The sequence below is a fragment of the Dermacentor albipictus genome, chromosome 5, assembly GCF_038994185.2.
Source record: "Dermacentor albipictus isolate Rhodes 1998 colony chromosome 5, USDA_Dalb.pri_finalv2, whole genome shotgun sequence".
Lineage (NCBI taxonomy): Eukaryota > Metazoa > Arthropoda > Arachnida > Ixodida > Ixodidae > Dermacentor > Dermacentor albipictus.
In genome coordinates, this window is record NC_091825.1 from 148,508,910 (window position 1) to 148,527,719 (window position 18,810).

Consider the following 18,810-nt stretch of genomic DNA (forward strand, 5'->3'; position numbering starts at 1 on the left):
GCCATATAGGCCAAGAGAATTCGCGTTACCGAAAATGTACTTCAAGCTGCTTTAATTCTTTCATCGCAGGAGCTAATTTCTACAAGAAATATGGGCATTACTGGAACGACAAAATGGCAAGATAAACTAAGCAAACACCTTTGAATAAAGAAAACGAGTTTATTCGATAGAAACTGAGGAGATTCGCAGTGGTCAGTGCGTGTAACTACCATGCTTGGCTGCCTCCCCGAACTGTCCGTGGAACTCAGCAAAACAGCGTTTATGTTTTCAAACACAAAACATCATACATTCTGGGTGCTTCTAACGCAAGTGATGAGCACTCTTTGTCACCAGCACCTTCCACACCACCTTGTCGTACAACCGCACGAGAAGCTCCACCGCTGTCGCTGAGCAAGCGAAAGATGTCCATCATCACAGGTGTCCGGGCAGAGCTAGAAAGTTACTTTTGCCAGGAATTAAAAGCAGCAAGGTTGAAAAAAATGTGTACGTAAACGGCAAAAAAAGAGGGCTAAAGTGGGACACAGAGAACCAGTTATAGGATAATATTCATGTGCGGTAAACCACGATGCTTTCATAGTTAACGCGGCCTGTAGAGAGAGCAGCTGGTCGTCGTAACGAGGGCCGAGACATGCCAGGTGCTCGACCGACTATTGGCATCGACAGCACTAACACCTTTGTGTACCGGTCGTTCCAAAGCGGAAGCAATTAAGCAGTGAACAGACTGGAAAGGCAAACAACACACAGCGTGCTGACGTAGCGCTCTTTGTTTGTCTTCCTCTTCTCTTGGTTGGTGTATGTGTGTGTGTGCTGAAGGCGCTGAGACACGAATCTCAAGTATGTCATACCAACAAGCCCAGTTTGCTTCAGCGTATATAGACATTAAACGGTTACTACGACATAGCCCAGGAACCACAAAACATGTGGAGTGACCGTGGAGCTGTTTTCACTCACGCTCATAGCTATCAGTCGCTGCAGTTTGGTCGTGAACGGTCAACCGAACTTAGCGACGGCAGCTTTGCAAGCGTCAGCGGGCGTTCCTCGAAAGGAGTCTGGAAGCGTAGTGACTTCTGACGTTCGATTGACTGCGTGTCACTTCTTACATCCGAGGTGTACTGTTGTTCGCAAAAGTTTATTCATTTAAGCTAAGCCAGAAGTCTCTTGCTAATGCATCAGAAGTCGAGGTTCAGGGAACGGTCGATCGAGGGCCTAGCACGACAATCACGGTGATAGTACTTTCAATTTACTTTGAGTTCGAACAAGAGCCATAAAACACATTATCACCGCGCATGCGTGCCACTCATCCTCCGACTGAAATACTCAATTTCTTTCTTCGTGATGCCAAGAGAAGCGGTGTTAATACAGTTATCACCTTCTTTTTTGAGGGCAAATGCCTCAAAACCAATCTGTTACGTTCTGATTTAAACCTACGTAAGAAACGACCACGATCAAAAAGCGGGCTGCACAGACATGCTCGATGCGGATCATAAGATGTCCTGGCTCTGCTGTTGCTTCTACACCACCGAACGGAGTTCTTTCAGCCTATCGTTTAGGTGCCTTCCGGTATGACCAAAATAGCATCGGCCACACGAGAGCGAGATCTTGTAAACCACTTGAGTTACACACGGACCCTTCCTGTTTTACACGAACAGGAAGGTTTACGATAAGCCGTGCCATGGACAATCTGACACATACGCGACAGTTTGTCCCGGAGCTGAGAAGAAAATTGGGATGGCCGAATTTTTCCGCCACTTTCTTTAGCTAGTGTGAATTGTTGTAGCACGCATGTGGGGTAATGATTTTGCATTTGGTGATTGTTGCTTGTGTAGGTTAAGTGAATTTCATTTGTAGTGCAGCGTTCGTGGTGCCTGGGTGTGTTCTCTTAGTGTCCCGGTCTATATTGTGCTGGCAGCATGAATCAATGATCTTGCAACCAACTAGCCCGTTTAACTACGTTGAAAGGCGGGCGAGCGAGATATCTTCATATACAAAGAGTATTTGAAGGTTTTGTTATTAGAAGATTAACAGAAATGAAGGAAACATTAAAAAAATGGATAGGTTACGTAATTTTGTCGCGCACATGTCCGAGATATAGAGGCCGATAGATCGAAGGAAATTGTGGAAAAAGAAGAATGAACCGTGGCGAAATACAACAGTCAAGATAGCCGATATTTTCGCATATGGACGAAACTTGGGTAAAACCAGTCTTGTCACCCTTGGCGTGCTAGTTTTGTGCTGTGCATGGAACGACATGAAGTGTTGTAACCGCCAGCAGCGGGATTTATCGAGACGTTCACTAGCCTAGGCACTTCGCCTGAGCTCATACTTTTTCTTACCAGTAACCAAAACCGGCTACAACAATTTGACTTCGACACATACGAAAATTAAACGGCAAGAGAAACAAAACAAGCGAGAAAGATTCAAGCATTAGAACCATCCTCACGACATTTTCTTTCCTGCTGCGTCTAATCTGGTTTATATCGATGCATTTCAAGCCAACAAATCTAAGAAGCGTATTTGGATTGCTCGTCGCCGAAAAAACAAAGTGCTGTTGCTGCCGTTTCAGAGGTCGTTTTCACCTCTCGTCGCTTTCGTCCCGTCTGCTTCGGGGGAAACCCCGTGCATTTCAGAGGCGCATACGAGTTCCAGCGTCTGCGCGAAGTCCAACGCCGGCTCTGACTTTCGCCGCGCGTCGCAGGCCTTGGCGAGCACACTGCGCCGGCTGGGCTGGTCGTACGTGGCCGTGATGTCAGCGGCGGAGGACAGGCCCCGCGAGCTGTCGCGGGCTTTCCTGCGCGTGGCCCGCGACATGGCCATCGACATCATGAACGCCGACGCACCCGGGGGCTTTTCCTACCAGCAGGTGCAGGAGGCGCTGGGCTCCACGAGGCAGCTCGTCCAGGTAACGAACCAATAGAGAGAGATCGAGAGAGAGAGAGAGAGAGAGAGAGAGAGAGAGAGAGAGATCATCTTTATTCAATTTCATGGTGGTTATCCCATCTCCATTTGGCTGGATCAACGGGCCTACCGAACAGCTTACAATCGCAGTTACGAAGCAGGAAAAAAAAGAAGAGAAAAACGCAAACGCAGCTAGGAAAGGAGAAACACACAAATCGCTTTGGGTGTCCGTCTTCTCTTTCTTTCTTTCTCTTTTTGTTTGGGGGGGGGGGCGTAGAAATCCAAATAAGACAGGTTTACGTCAGGATGGACAGACTAAGGGAAGCTTCAAGCTGGAGCCAATGTTCCGGCAATAAGTTTGTCTTTGTCTAGGCCCTAATGAAGAGAATATGCCTTTGTCAGTACCTAAAAGACTAGACGGAAGATAAGTTGATTGTCAGGACGCTGGCTCCAGGTTTAAGTTTTGCTTGTTCGGCCATTGTGGATCACTGCTCTGCATAGTTTGATATGAATAATACTAGGGGCAAATATGACAAGGTTGTCTGCACGCGACGCCACTATATGACTATTCAGAGAGCATGGGAATGACGGGAAACATTAATTTCTCTGAATTTCGTCCTTGAGAATTGGAACGTCCTTCTTGCAGCCAACTTGCGATCGTAAATCTGCTTCACATGGCGCTGATGAGCCTCATTTATTAAATCATGGGTTTTTACGTGCCAAAACCACGCTCTGATTATGAGGTACGCCATAGCGAGTCTCCGGAATAATTTGGGCCAGCTGGGATTCTTTAACGTGCACCCAAATCTAAGTACACGGGTGTTTTCGCATTTCGCCCCTATCGAAATGCGGCCGCCGTGGATCCTCATCTATAGCGGTCAGTTTCAACGATTACACTCGTTTCCGCAACGTTCCCGTGTCAGAATAATACGAACAAAGTGAACGGTTCAGATTATGAAAGAAAATAGAAGACACCTAAACTTCGCGACAGGCATACTGGAAAGTGTCAATATTAATTTGTGCGTTGAAAATAGCGAGATAAAGTGAATTAAGTGCGAACGTTAAACACTTGAAATGGTGCGAACCTAGCACGCCCGACATAATGAAACCACAAATATTGTTCGAAGAAGCTACAATGGTTTATTACCGAAACCATGCCAAATCATAGAAAATATCGTTGTGCTATCCGGAATTCCTGTTGCGGCTGAATGTCTGCTGCGACAGATTTTCTTCTAGTGTGCTTGATGGGAAACTCTGTGCTTTTTTTCATACGTCTCTTCTCCTTGAGTGCGTTTCACAAGTGCTACTTGGAGATGCTATACAGACAAACCTGGTATTTTGCCTGATAAGCTAGATAAGCGTACATAAAAGTATAGTCCGCTGACCTCTAATGTTTTCGCGAGGGCTGAGTGAGATATTATATATATATATATATATATATATATATATATATATATATATATATATATATATATATATATATATATATATATATATATATATATATATATATATATATATATATATATAGGGTGAGTGAGGAGGGGGAGGGGGAGGATTCGGCGCCCATCGCTTAATACGGGCACGCCATCCGTGCTTCCACGTTGATCCCAGATCAAATAAGAAACACGCAAGGCTGTTATTGGGCTGCGAGTAGGACTTCGACTGCATTCAGTGGAGCCTGACGCCAGCACTCCAGTCTTCTGGATGTAATGTCACTTACCTTGTAGCGATCATAGTCTGAACGACATATAACCTAAAAAGTGATCCTGCCAGCGCAAGGTATAACAGAAGTCACTAGAACTGTTACACTAGGTTGATACTCCTCCCTGCTACTCGACGATGATGCCGACCCTTGGATTTAGTGGGGCGTACCCATAAGCGGCCACTGCTGATCTGATGACGTCGACGTGCCTTGCTTGCTGTTGGCTTGTTTCCATGTTTCCATCTTTCATATGTCTATTTCATCTTAGGACACCTTTCACAATGGAACAAGTAGCGATCACTTACCCATTACTTTTGACATTTTTCTTTCACGTCAGGATCCTATTGTATGGCATAGACGGCTCATTAATGATACAATTTATAACTGCTATAACTGCAGGTTTATCTGCGCTGACCACTTGAGATGAGCAACGGAGAGCTGACTATATGGTATCGCTTTTAAATTCTGCTATTCAGCCCATGAGTTTGCGGTTATGCCTGGCAGCTCGACGTCAACCTCATCTTGGTGGAATGAAGCTTGCACACGGGATTATAGACGAAGAAAAGCAACGTGGAAAAGTCTCCAACATAATCATTCACCGAAAAGTTGGATGGACTATAAATTCTATGCAGCTGTGTTCGACGGAACTGTGGCGATACCTAAAGACGAACAAAAAATGCGCTACATTAAACTTTGTCGAAACCAGAAAGAAGATCGGAACTTTTTAGCTTTTTACGAAACAAAAAATCTGTTCAACAGTCCGCATGGTCCCATTCTGCTATTCTATTCCTCAAAGAAGCGGCGGATTCACTAAATGAGATCATGAAATGGCTTGAAGCACGATTTTCTTCACAGTGTCCCAGACCTAGGAGGTTTAAAAGTTCGGCACCTGAGTTTGCAAAAGTTTCCATGACAGAATTATCCGATGTCATCTTAACTACACATCAATCGGCTCCTGGACCAGACGGTATCGCAACTGCTATGATTAAATTATTATTTAACTCTTTCCCAAATGAACTCTTGAATATAGTTAACTGTTCACTACAATATACATGGATCCCGACCTCTTGGAAAATCAAAAAATCGTGCTATTACTTAAAAATAAAAACCTCGCATATATCTTAGACGAAATTCGGCCTATTGCCCTTACTTCGAATCTAGTCAAAATTGCATAACTAATCCATGTCCGGTTCAATGACTTCACTCCTTCTCAGGGTATTCTGAGCTCGAGTCAAATAGGATTTAAGCCTCAATGTTCCATGAGGTCAGCTCATGTTGATTTGAAAAGCCGCATTCGACTAGCAGGACTATCAGGAGATGTATCAGCATTGGTAACTTTAGATATTTCAAAAGCATATGACAGTGTCGAATTTCTAGATTAATAAGATGTGCTGTTCCATGCTATTTAGTGGCCGGAATACAAGAGTTTCCTTCGGGTAGAGCATTCTTTCGTGTCAAGGATGGGGTGACATCGGGTACCTATAAACAGACGGGAGGTGTACCACAGGGATCAGTTCTTTCACCATTTTTGTTTAATATTTTGTTATCTTCTGTCCCAGTTCATCAGGATGTGCAACTCTATCTATATGCTGATGACATTGCATTTTTCTCCTCATCACGGGATATCAATACGTTATACCGAATTTTGCAATCATATTTGTCTAAACTAGAGTCCTGGCTGGACGGACTGTCCTTTTCGCTTAACGTCAAGAAATGCTCATTACTTGCGTTTACATTGTCAAATCCCGTTTTTATTTCTCTTCATTACCGAAATGAACCGATACCGCAAGTTGCAGCCTTGAAGTATTTAGGTATAACTTATGATGGTAAGCTGAACTGGCAGCAACAAATCGAATCAAATGGTCGAAAAGGGGAACATGCAATGGCATTGTTGCGCCAGTTCAGTAATAAAAACACAGGGATGCGTAGAGCAACGTTACTTATGATTTATGAACTTTACGTCCGCCCTATTCTCGAATTTGGCTGTGTTCTTTTTTCAGGATGTGTAGCATACAAACTACGACCTTTAATATTACTAGAAAGGCAAGCGCTACGCCTCTGCCTTGGGCTGCCAAGTTTTGTGGCTAACAATGTACTTCATTTGGAGTCTGGAATTATTGCACTTGAATCCAGATTTAAGCAACGTACTGTCCTGACCTTCCTGAAGCTTTATGATGCATCCATTTTTCATTTGCGAACCGTTTTCATCAATTCTTCCGAATTATTTTTCATAAAAGCTTGGCGGCGTTGTCAACAGCCACAAGTTGTTTTTGTTCAGGGGCTTTTATCGAAACTTCAAGTTCGTCTGCTGAACCTGATTTCTCCTAAATCTAATTCGTTCAAGGTAAAACTGATCTTCGATGATATTTTTCCAAAACACGCAAAATTTCTTCCGGCGCGCATACTTGAAGGTCTCCTTCAAGATCATCTTAATCCATTTGCGTCTCACTTAATAATTTCAACGGACGCATGACAAAATTTAGAGAAGGCCGGTGTTGGCATTTTTTTTAATTCAACTTAACTGGTCTTTTGCTCTCCGTTTCGCCGATTACACTCCAACATTCCTTGCTGAATTCTTGGCGATAATTTTGGCCATCCGAAAATTGGGTCCACAAATATCTAAGGTAATAGTGGTTACAGACGCACTTTCGGTCTGTACGCATTTAACTTCAACTAATCAGTCACACCTGTTGAGTATATTTTCGACTCCTGTCCCAGACAATTTGTCTGAAGTCCGCTTTGTCTGGCTTCCCAGACAATAGTGGAATCTTTTTAAATGAATCAGCTGACTCGCTCGCGTCATCATCGCTAAATGGTGCGGTCTTAAATGTTCTTCCTGATTTCTCTTTTATAACAGGAGCCAGATTCAAACGCCTTTTATTGTTGACTTGTAATGAATCATTCATACTTTCTGCACATGATATTCAACATCTGAAATTTCAGTGGAACACGAGCAAATGCCTTTCACGCCAATGCGACGTGACGCTAGCAAGTTTTCGCTGTCGAGTTTCCGCCTAAATTTTTACCTACATAGATCTGGTCTGTCCATAACTAACCTCTGTTCTTTTTGTGATGAGCCAGAAACTATTGACCATTTCTTCCTTTCTTGCCGCCGCTTCTCCTCCTTTTGCAAAATGTTTCTCATTTTTCAAACTAGAAAACTAGGTTTACCGCTTACAACACCAAACATTTTGTATTTTGGTGCCTGTCATTTAGGCACAAGCCATTGTTCGATGATTAGTGCTCTGCACAAGCTCATTGAAACATCAGGAAGGTTGCGCTGCTAGGATACCGACTATGGGACATTTCATTTTATTGTTATTTTTTTTCTTCAGCTTCTCAGTTTAATTTTATTTTTATTTATTTATTTGATGTATAGGTAATCACAAAATCGGTGTCATCAGCTAATTGCCAAGTGATTCGTTCTAAATGTTCGCCTTTAATCCTTTTGATATGTTGTTGCGTGTTCGTTTCATTCTATACACTGTGGCCAATCCCTCTCGTGGGTACGAGTCATGTTATGAGGCAACAACGACAATAACAATATGTTGGCCAGTGCTTGCTACCTTTGTAAATACACCCTGTAGATAGTATCCTACTGTGCTTCCGCGTAAATTTCTTAGCGCTATCTTACTGAATGAAAAAACAGAAGAAAAAGAAAACATGCTGAAGAGAGTTACCTCAAATACTTGCGAGTCGGTAGGTAAAAATTACCTTGCCTACTCAAAATTCTGCCGTTACACGTCCGGGCAAAAACCTGGCTCAGGTATGGCTTTCGGTTAAACCGGAGTGCCGATTTGTGTGAGTTGGTCATCATGTCTATGCCCGTGTCTGTGAGCGCAAAAAAAAAAGAAAAATATGTTAGTTTGCTTTTCGGTTCGGTTACACACCGCGGTCGGTGAAAGCGGAACTTCTCACTGTTGCTAATTATCTTTTCCAAACGGCGGCATACAGAATGGCTGCCGCGCGGCTGCGCTGTTCGTGACCCCCGCCGAGGCCAAGGCGTTCCTGGTGAGCTACGAGCCCGACCCTGACGCCGCCTTCTCCTGGGTCCTGGTGACGCCCGGAGACGTGACGGCCTCGCTGGGCGGGTTCCTGACTACGCACAAGCTGCGGCGCCTGCGTCACGTGCTCTTCGCGGCTCCCGACGATGCGCAGCGCCCGTCCGAGTACGGCGACTACCTGCGCGACCTGATGGACAGGGACGGGTCGGCGCCGCTGCTCCAGGAGCTGCGCAAGACGTACTCCAGGTACCACGGTCGCAGACAGACTGCTGCACTCACACCGCGGAGATATATATGTTGGCTTTAATGGAAACCGGCCTCGCGTAGTGCTCTAGTTATATAGAAGGTGACGTGACTTACTGTGGTTACTTAGTGTCTTTGCCGTCGCACTACTAACCACGAGGTCGTGGGATCAAATCCCGGTCATGGTGGCCGCATTTTAATGGCGGCTAAATATGAAAACGCCCGTGCACCTTGCATTAGGTGCACGTTAATGAACTCCTTGCGGTCAAAATTAATCCGGAGTCCGCCAACACGGTTGTGCTGCTAAGCACGAGGTCGCGAGGCCAAATCCCAGTTACGGCGGCCGCATATAGATGAGGGGCGAAATGCAAAACCGCCGTGAACTTAGATTTAGGTGACTCGTCGGAGGACATGCACATTCGGAGAACACGCGCACAACGAGCACGAACAAGTACGGATTCTTCCGCTAGGGCGAATACCACGAAGGGTCGTCGACGTTGCGCCTTACGCAGATGCCACTGTGCAGTAACAAAATATTATTGTGCTGGGCGTTCCAAACTGAAGCTGCTGCACAGAAGATCAGTACTAGAAGATGGGACAAGATAGGAAGGAGCACACAGACACTGCGCTAACAAATGCTAGCACTTATTACCACGATGTGCCTTTTATATAGAGACAGAACAGCCAAGAAAACAAGAAAAAAAAAACGAGAAAAAAAGGTGATACGCGAGTCATTCTCATCACAATTTAGTAGCAAGAAAATAAATTTCTTTCCTGGAGTTTCAGGGAAGGAATGCTGCCACAGTCAACTTTGGGCGATCAATCTCGAGAGCATCTATTATTTGTCTTATCAGGGTGTGTATGAACTCATCAGGGTGTGTATGTAACGCTTCACACTCAGAAAGCATGGGTCTTTTGCATTTGCACTGGCGACAATGCAAGGCAAGATTTCCACAGATTGCAAGCTTTCCTGCGTTATTCTTGCACACTCTGCGTCTGTCGCTAACACACCTGCCTCACTGGCCGACATGTCATTTTCCACACGTCAGACACCAAGAATGCACTACGTCCTGCGCACATATCCTACAAATCAGTTCTTGTGCTTAACTAGGCACACTAGTTGCGTGCGCGTGTCAGAATTGACATGTGCGCAGTTGCTAGTGAGCACAATGTGCTCCTTCCTGTCTTGTCCCGTCTTCTAGCGCTGCTTTTTTGTGATCATGAACCAAATGGCCCTCAAGTCAGTCCTTGCAAGCTGCTGCAGCGCTTGAATGGTAATCAACTGTCCCTAAGTGTGAACCACCACCTACACTCAGCGCCATTTACGAAGCAGCATTGATAAGTGCTATCATGCATAGTAAAGACCATAATCGCCTTTGGTGACTCTAATAAACACTGGCATACACGCAGCGGGACATTTAGTGACAGTCTGCGAGACAGGTTTTGCATTTTTTTTTTAATGAATGAATGAATTTATTTCCATAAATATACAAGTTTATGGAAGATATAAGGAAAAAAGTTACAAAAGAGCAACTTGACTAGTCCTTAATCCTTCTCGTGACAGCAGCAGCAGAAAACAAACGTACTACATAAACGTACAAGCATGCTCTTACTAATGGCAGCTTCGGCAGGTCGTTCTCTCGCGCGCGCTCCCAAAAGACGACTCTTGTTCGGATGGTCGAAAAGGAGCACTCCGGCTACATTCGGATGGTCCTTTCCGATCACCCGACTTCAGAGCAGAGCGCTGAGAAGCGCTCCCGGTATCGACGTAGGAGCAGCCAACGTTCGGAACAGCCGAGAAATCTGGTCAGTTTCCGGTCACGTGACCCCCGCCCGTTCCCGCGATTGCGCTTATCTACGTATACGCTGGTATGTTTTTCATCTAAACGCAGCCGCCACCGCCGCCACCGGCGCTGGTCGCGCTAGCGGATGTTCTCCTCAGCGTTCGCTTCCTTCCCTCTCACTGCTCCGAAAAACAGCCGGTTGTTCGGCTGGCGCAAGATATCTTAGAATCGTTGACTGCTGGGCCAGTTGGTGCGTCATGTTATGTCGCTGAGTGGAACAAAGAAGGAAGTAAACGATGAGGACAGGACAGACGCTCTTACAACTAATGTTTATTGCATAGTTTTTTAAGGAAGCGAAGGGGGGCACACATCCGCAGTCAGAAGGAGGATGCGAGGCTCATATAGATTCGCGTGCCGAAGTTGCAAAAGCCTAACGCCTAATAAGAAAACTTATCCTTTTATCCGCCAGTGCTACTGACGGGGTACTAACGCACATGGTTGATTTTGCGCTTATCTGGCCAGTCTCAACGATTTCCCTCACCAGGCTGTCATTATAGACTTGCTGATAATCGTTGCATTGTCCAAGAGCGAAGTGCAATCGCAATCTTTAATGTGCGCAGGTAGATGCATGCCACCCACTGCAGCCTTCGAAGACGATGAGTGCTCCTTGAGACATTCGTCAACACCCGGACCCGTTTGGCCAATGTAAACTTTACCGTAGCTTAGCGAAATCTTGTTACAGACCTCAGCGGTGCAAGTCACAAAGAGCGTCTGTCCTATCCACATAGTTTCCTTCCGCCCTTATTCCGTTCAATGACACAGCAAGCTACCTCCTTCTTAGGCGCTGAACCGCGCTCCCTAAAGGGCTGCAGAAAATAGTGCCTCTTCTTCTCCACAATTACTCTCGTTCTCTTCTACTTCTCAGAGTGCCTCTGGAATCGGTCCGTTCAGATGCGTAAGATCACTGCGACCATCAGAAGATGACATGAATGTCATTCTTGTAACCTTGAAAATCTTAACTTTATAGTTTGCACTCACTGATGTGTCCGACTGCTGCGGCATTTAGTTGAGCCGAACACAGATCATCTGCATGACGCGTGCGGTGTTCTACTATACGAGTTACGGTGAAGACTTTACCACCGTCCACCTGCATTCTTGTGTATTTGAGCACATGTGCTAAACCTAGCCCTGGCAGTGTTTGCCAGCGGCATTCACGAGCCTATAGTGGCGGATGTGCAGCATCCTTTCAATCGCAGGCGTCACAACGCGCAGGAACTTGAGAGCAGGTCTTTTCTTGCTCTTTCATTTCTCTTTTCTTTCATTAAGAACATGAGTCTTATCGCAAATTCAGCCCTCCTTCACAATTATTTCTACATTTAAAATAAAGAAAATAGGCAATGCTTCCTACACTTTCCTTGGCTTCATTGTCTTTTCGCTTCATATGGTTGCTAGCACATACGTACGCATGTACGCGCACCTAAGAAAGCACTGACACCGACTGGGCAAAGCAGGAGTGTCTAGCATGGAAAGACTAGTTGTTGCGCTTTGTCTGCACATCCTAAATTAATTTTGCGTGTTGTTTGTTTTGTAGCGTTTTACTCTGCGTTTTCAAAGACAATAAGTTAGCTTAGCCCAGTACGCATGGGCGAAGACCGCGCGGTGGCGGTCGGCGTTGCAGGCGCATGCGTATGTGGTTCGAAGAGCTGCATCGTTGGCCGATAGGGCGACCAGGCATGACAGGATAATTCCTCCCCCGCAGGAACGACGTGGTCCGGCGCTGGGACGAAGAGATGAGCGACAGCGCGGACGCGGTGGCCGTCATCCGCGCCGTGTGGGCCATGGGCGCCGCCCTTCGCGCCGTGCAGCGGGTGCAGTGCGGCCGCGGCACCGACTGCCTGTTCGGCGGCCGCCAGGGACTCAGCGCGTCCGTGCTCGAGGCGCTCGACTCGCTCAACTTCAGCATGGCCGGCGCCGGAGTCGCTTCGCTCAGCGACACGCCGCTCAAGTTCTCGCACGAGAGGCACGTGGCCACGCTCAAGTACGCCGTCAAGGCCGTCTCCACCAACGGCGAAGTGCTGCAGGTCAGAGTTGCGGTGTTTGCAAAACGATCTTCGGCTTGCGTGCGCGGGGCCGTAGCTTCACCCGGTGGGCTGCCGCCGCAAGTTAACCCTCCCTTTGTTGATGCTGGAACAGCAGCTCAAAACCGTGTCGCGGAGCGGCTACCAAAGAGTACCGTGAAAACCCAATTTAACCTCAAGTGAAAACACAAGATATTTTTTTTTTTTGCCTGGCTCTGAACCATTCAAGCAGTTTTACTGGCTCAGGTCCTGCTCGTGTGAGTCCTGGCGCTCGCTTTATCCGGCGTCTGGATCTGTGACCGCTCGTGAAAATGGCTTCAAGATAATACGGTAACGGAGAAGAAAGTCGCTCTGGTGACTTCCAGCTAGAGCAAACCCTTGTTTTGCAACTTGTGTCTCCACATGTGAAATTATAGCACACAGCGAAGTCGCGAAAATTCTAGGAGTGCATGATAAAGGAAAATATTTGCACTGTATTTTTCTTGTACGTAGGTAATCCTTGCGAGCTTTCATAGCAAGTACGATCAGCCTTGAAGCCTTATTCAGTCCTCTAGGTGCTAGAGGTCAAGTTCAGTTATCCCTGGCTCTGCTTAGCACAACCAATCCTATTTGTGAAGTAGTGTTAAGTAACACTTTACCAACGCCGCCATTGCGTTGCAAAAGTAAGACAAGAAGCTTGCCTACGCCTAGCAACGCTTTTATACCCCATTCCTCAAACAACGATATTATGGTGGTCAACTTGAACCTGCTCACGTTATTCTCCGCGTTTGCTTACCGCCTTTATTCTTGTGACTAATGGCTTTACTCTATCGCCGTCTTGATGTAGATATCCGGCTACATGGACGATACTGGCCTCGAAGTGGACGATGTCCTGGTGCCGACCCGAGGCCCCGTTATACGAGGATCCGCCGTAGAAGCCGGCAAAACCAGCATCAAGCCGTCCACCAGGCAGCGCTCGTCCAACCTGCGCTCCAGCAACCTGGAGATCCAGAACGAGGGCGAGCCTCAGCCGCTGGACAACGACGCCACCAGCTCGCCGCCGCTCTCGCAGACGGCCTCTGACGAGGACTACGGAGCGCTCGCCGAGAAGGCGCCCACGGCGTCCGGAGCCGTGCGACTGACGAAGCCCAAGCTCTACACCATATGGATGGCGAAGCCCTGGACGCTGGCCATCGTCATCATGTCTGGCATCGGGATTCTTCTCAGTGCCTACGTCGCGGTCTTCCTCCTGATGAAGCTTTGCGAGGGCGTCGTGCGCAAGGGCCACCAATTGACGTCACTCCTGCTGCTACTCTCGGTGGTCAGCCTCTTCTTGTCGGCGCTTCTGTTTACCTTCCGGCCTAGGCCCCGCCTGTGCGCCATCCAGCAGTTGGCACACCACATCAGCTACGCGTTCGCGTTTGGCGCGCTGCTACTCAAGGGAATGCACTTGAACACCATGCAGAGCACCGGACTCGGGGGCCGTGCCAGCGGTCTCAACCAGCTGCTCACCATATGCTTCCTCGTAGCCGTCCAGCTGGCGCTCGAGGCGCAGGCCTGGATGCTCTCTCCGCCTCGCTGGTGCCGGCTGAACCAGGCGCGGTTCTTGCTGCACCAGGCCTATCCGTGCGTGGTGCTGGCCCTCGCCGTGCTCATGGCCTTTCGGACGCGCAACTGTTCTTATCACCGACGCGACGCCAGAAGCCTGTTGTGCACCAGCCTCCTGGCGGTGCCGATCCTCGCGGCGGGACACACGGCGTTCCTGCTGTTGGGGCCCGGAGAACATCAGATAGCGGCGCTCAGCTTTGCGCTCATCGCCACGGGGTTCCTGATTCTCGTAGGCATCTTCGCTCCGTACCTCAGGGCCCTGCACAAACGGGGCGGCTACGGCCACAAGCCGCTAAGCTACTCGGACTCGTCGGCGTCCGCCTTCACCACCTTCCAGCACCACCATAAGGACAGCGGGTCCACGATGCCCGAGTGCTGCTACGTTCGCGGAGGCCGAGCAGTCACCATCGTGCACCAGTCCAACAGAACTGGTGCAGGGCCGTCTCATCATGTCAGGAACCCGCTCTACATTCCAGGGTCTGCTTACCCTTAGGTGCCGGGAACTTCGAAACGGTCGTGCGACCGGCACGCCGCAGGCAGACAGGACTGCGCGAAGCGCGCTCTCAGGGCTCAAGCCGAGCCTGTGACTCTCCTTCATTTTCTGTGGAGAGACATGCGGTTCAACATCCCACCTCTCTCGACGGGTTTAAATAGCCGTGAACTGTGATAACGCAAGGCTGTATACCTTTGTCAGTGAGCGACATCTTTGCCGGCTTTGAAAGCGCTGCTCGCCTCTTTGAGGACAACGTGTTCCTGTGACAGACTGTGACCGTGTCGCATGATTTCTCATATGTGCCCACGTCTAAGGCTGGGTTAAGGGAGAGCCATAGGTGCTGCAGCCCCGGACCTCAACCCCTGAGATTAGGCGTAAGGGGGCCAGGTGTATCACGATGTGCGAGAACGAGGCCCCTATAGTCGCCCTTGATCCACCCATCCGCCTCTGTAAGGAGCTGTGAAGACTATAGCGAAAAGCTTTCTTTCCTTTCTTCTTCTTTTTCTTTTTTTCTTGTTTTGTTTTCTTCTTCCAAGATTATTTTTCGTTTTGCGTGCTGGCGCTAACCAGTGAGATGAGTGCATCTTTGTGCCTAAACGATGTGCCTAAACGATGTGCCTAAACGATGTGCCTAAACGAGACATCGCTATAGAATATTTTCCGCGTTATGTTACAGGTACTCCGGATGCGCATTTAGGCATAGACAATGTTTTGCTTCGTAAGGCGCTAACGTATGTTTTCGCGAACACTGTTGACAAAGCGTGCCGACAACATTTGTGCGCGAAGGCATGTAGTGTAGGAAGTAATTCTTTGTGTCATAGAACATCCTATGTATAGACCCCAGCGCAGCTGCATACAGCGCGATAACGGTGCGTGCAGAAGTGCATTTGCGCTGTGTGCTGTAGGCTAATGGTTCGAGATAAATTACTTTTGCGCATGCATCGTCAGACACAAGCTCGTGCTTTTCGCTACGCAACTGACTCGTACTGCTCCTATTTAACAGCTGCACCGTCCAACGCGAGGCGAGCCAGAGCAGTCACAAAGGTGCAAGCCCGGGACATGTCTTATCGCCTGGCGTGACAGATGAATCATCGCTCACTGCAGCGGCTGACTTAATAAATCTGATGATGCTGATGATGATAATCAAATTCCCCTAAGAAACATGGCGGTGGCATGTATCACTACCTTCCAGAACACTATTTACATTGATCAACTTTAATGTCATATTTCCACTCCTCTAGTCTATAATAAGCGCAAGATCATGCACCAGTTCTTATTCGAGGAGGAAGGAAAAAGTGGAGAAGGAAGGCAGGGAGGTTAACCAGTTTAGCTTAACCGGTTTGCTACCCTACACATGGGAGTGGGATGGGGGAGATGAAAGATGGGAGGAGAGAGAGCACATAACAGAGCGAACACATCGTAGTTCTTATTCGACGTTACTTTGAAAGATTGGTGGATAAAAGTGGAGAAGAATCAGACTTCTCCTGTTAATGTTGAACGAGCTGATTTTTTTACTATCTCATTGCCGTCTTTAATTTCTAAGGCTTCGTGGAGAGTGATGACATTTTTAGTCCAAATGAAAGACGGCGTCGTAGAGAGGTACGAGACAATAGTATATTGCCGACCGTGGCTTGGAGGCGCTTCCACAAAATGATTTGCTTTCCGTATCGCAAGGGACTACTGTGCTACTTGTGACGACTGCAGCAGCGAGGTAAACTATCGAACGTGTTTTTTGCCGACCTCCTCGCCATAGAGTGCACGGACACTCATTCCCGACGGCGTTGGTCTGTCTCGACTACTCGTCTTTTTCGCAACAAGCAATCCTGGGGGGCCACGAAACGTTCTTCACGCCAGAAGTCGGTGAAGGCGCTATTGAAGTTTTTTTTATACGTTAGAGTTCCCCATTAAGGAGATTGATACGCCTGGGCGTTCCCCACCACCTTTTTACTTTCTTTCGCACGCTTTGCTTCTTTCTCCACTGTTTTTCCTTCTTTCTTTCCCCTTTACCCTTCCACCTGCCTAGGGCAGCAAACCAGAAGCTTCTTTGCAAATTAACTTCCCTGACTTTTACATCTCATTTATCTCTCTCTCACTCTCTCGGTGAGATATTTATCTACTTCGGGATGTACACCCTGGAATTGTAACAAGGTTTGTGCAATTGTCTCGGCAGTAATTATACACGATACGCACAAGTAGTCTCTTTGGGAAAACGTCTGTTTTTCGTAACTTCGCGTTCCTAGATAGCCTGCCTCAAAAGGAAGCACAGAGGGCAACGCCTCCAGTGGTGGCTCGCCATTAGTGCACCGTTTGATGAGGGAGGAAAAAAAATTCTCTCGACCCTGCGCATTCCACGAGATGGCGCTGGCGCACGCTCCCGGGTTGGAGACAACTGCGCTGGGGGCAGTATGTAGCTATCATTCCATGCCCTCGCGACGTCTGTTTTTCTTCTTCTTTTTTTTGTATTTCTTATAACATACACAGGAACATTAAGCTTAGGACATTCTTCGGGAACTTCACAGGTGCCACTGGCAGCCTCTACTATTTGTTCCCTAATAAACGGGTGCTGTGTGCCATTCCTATAGCTTTTTCACGTGGTGGAGAGGAGAAAGGTGCTGCTGAGGTTACCAAGACACGAAAGCTGTTTATATGCGCGCTCAAACAGTATTACAAGTCTACCACTTGGGCGCAAACAAAGCATGAAATGGCGGTTTCAAATCGCCGTTTCGTGGAACCTGTGTCGTTTCTTCTCCACTCGTCGCCTTTATTCTCTACGGTGAGAAAATCAGACATTAAGGTGCGGTGAAGCTTGGTGATGAGCTCTTGGGTATGTATCTGTTGTTATATTTCTGTATTTTTCCTGCGTACGGAAAAGAGAAAAAAACGAATTCGACAGTTGTCGTTGTTATGAAAAATAAAGTATTATTTTACGCACGTGTCCATTGTGTGAGTGTGCTTTCCGTTATAACGTTGCTACAACGGCGGCAGTGAAGTTACGATTAAGTGCCGTAAATAAGCATGTTATTAGGAAGGCGCATCCTCTCGACATTGCTAACTGGAAATGGTTGGTACTCGAGCAGCCTTTCGAAAAATCTTTTATTTATTTTTTTAAATGCTGCCCAATGAGTTACGCTGGTGCACTGCGATGAAGTTCGACAGATAGCCGAAACGGCAGTACACGAAACGCCTGGACATTCACTCACGGCCATTAAAGCCCCTTTAATAAGTGCGCTGCGACGGGTTTCAAAAAGGTCATAATCAACAAAGTTTTGGCGAATCAGCTCTGCGGAACCCCGCGAGGTGGAGGAAGGTGGAGTACACCTTTCATCAATCAACAGGGCTGCAAGGTGGTTGCGGTAAGCCGTGTTGCACCATACCATGCGAAATTCTTAGATCGCTCGCCTTAACCATTCACTTCTTCTTAACCGTTGACATAGTTCTGTATTTCGCTCAGAAATCAAACAGGCTGTTTTTCTAAATCAATGGGAAACAACGTCGAGGCGAGTACTTGTAACGACTGTATGCTCGCGGATTAAAATAAATTAACGAAAAGCGGAAGTCGAATTCGACTCTCCCGATGACTTCTGGAAAACTCAAAGCTCTTGCTCCACTCGGTTTTTTTTTTCTGCCAGTGAATTACGAACACAAAAATTGCGCGATTAATGGCCTCTTCAACAACAACGAAATGTAAGCTGCGCTAGACGGAAGTACTAGACGAGATGTGCCTTAACGAAAGGAGCATCGCAGTACACTCACGTAAGTCAAGACCAATAAGAACACGTGGCGAAATCACTAACTTCACGGGCTCAGAAAAAAAAAAGGTAAGCCACTTTCAGCTAATGATAAATAAATAAAGGCTCACGGGATCCAATACACAGAAAATCTGCGCGCAAGTTTCCGACATGACAACTTGCCACACGTTATGTCGAAGAGAGTCGGTATACGCAAGCCTCCTCTTCCGCTTAAACGGACGTCACCACAACCTGTTATTAACGTCTACTTAACGAGTCACGAAAAGCAAATC

General features: G+C 47.3%; 1 protein-coding gene and 1 long non-coding RNA gene across 3 annotated transcripts in view; one reads left to right on the forward strand and one right to left on the reverse strand.

Annotated features, from left to right (window-relative positions):
• Positions 1-17,724, forward strand: part of LOC135897641 (metabotropic glutamate receptor 3-like) — an 81,732-nt gene extending 64,008 nt beyond the window's left edge. The window contains exons 5-8 of the mRNA XM_070539164.1: positions 2,696-2,899; positions 8,555-8,850; positions 12,391-12,712; positions 13,536-17,724. Coding sequence (XP_070395265.1) covers positions 2,696-2,899; positions 8,555-8,850; positions 12,391-12,712; positions 13,536-14,789 — 2,076 coding nt within the window. The 3' untranslated portion in view covers positions 14,790-17,724. The remainder of the gene's footprint in view (positions 1-2,695; positions 2,900-8,554; positions 8,851-12,390; positions 12,713-13,535) is intronic.
• LOC135897642 (uncharacterized) overlaps positions 1-18,810 on the reverse strand; it is a 76,203-nt gene that overhangs the window by 6,712 nt on the left and 50,681 nt on the right. The window lies entirely within an intron of this gene.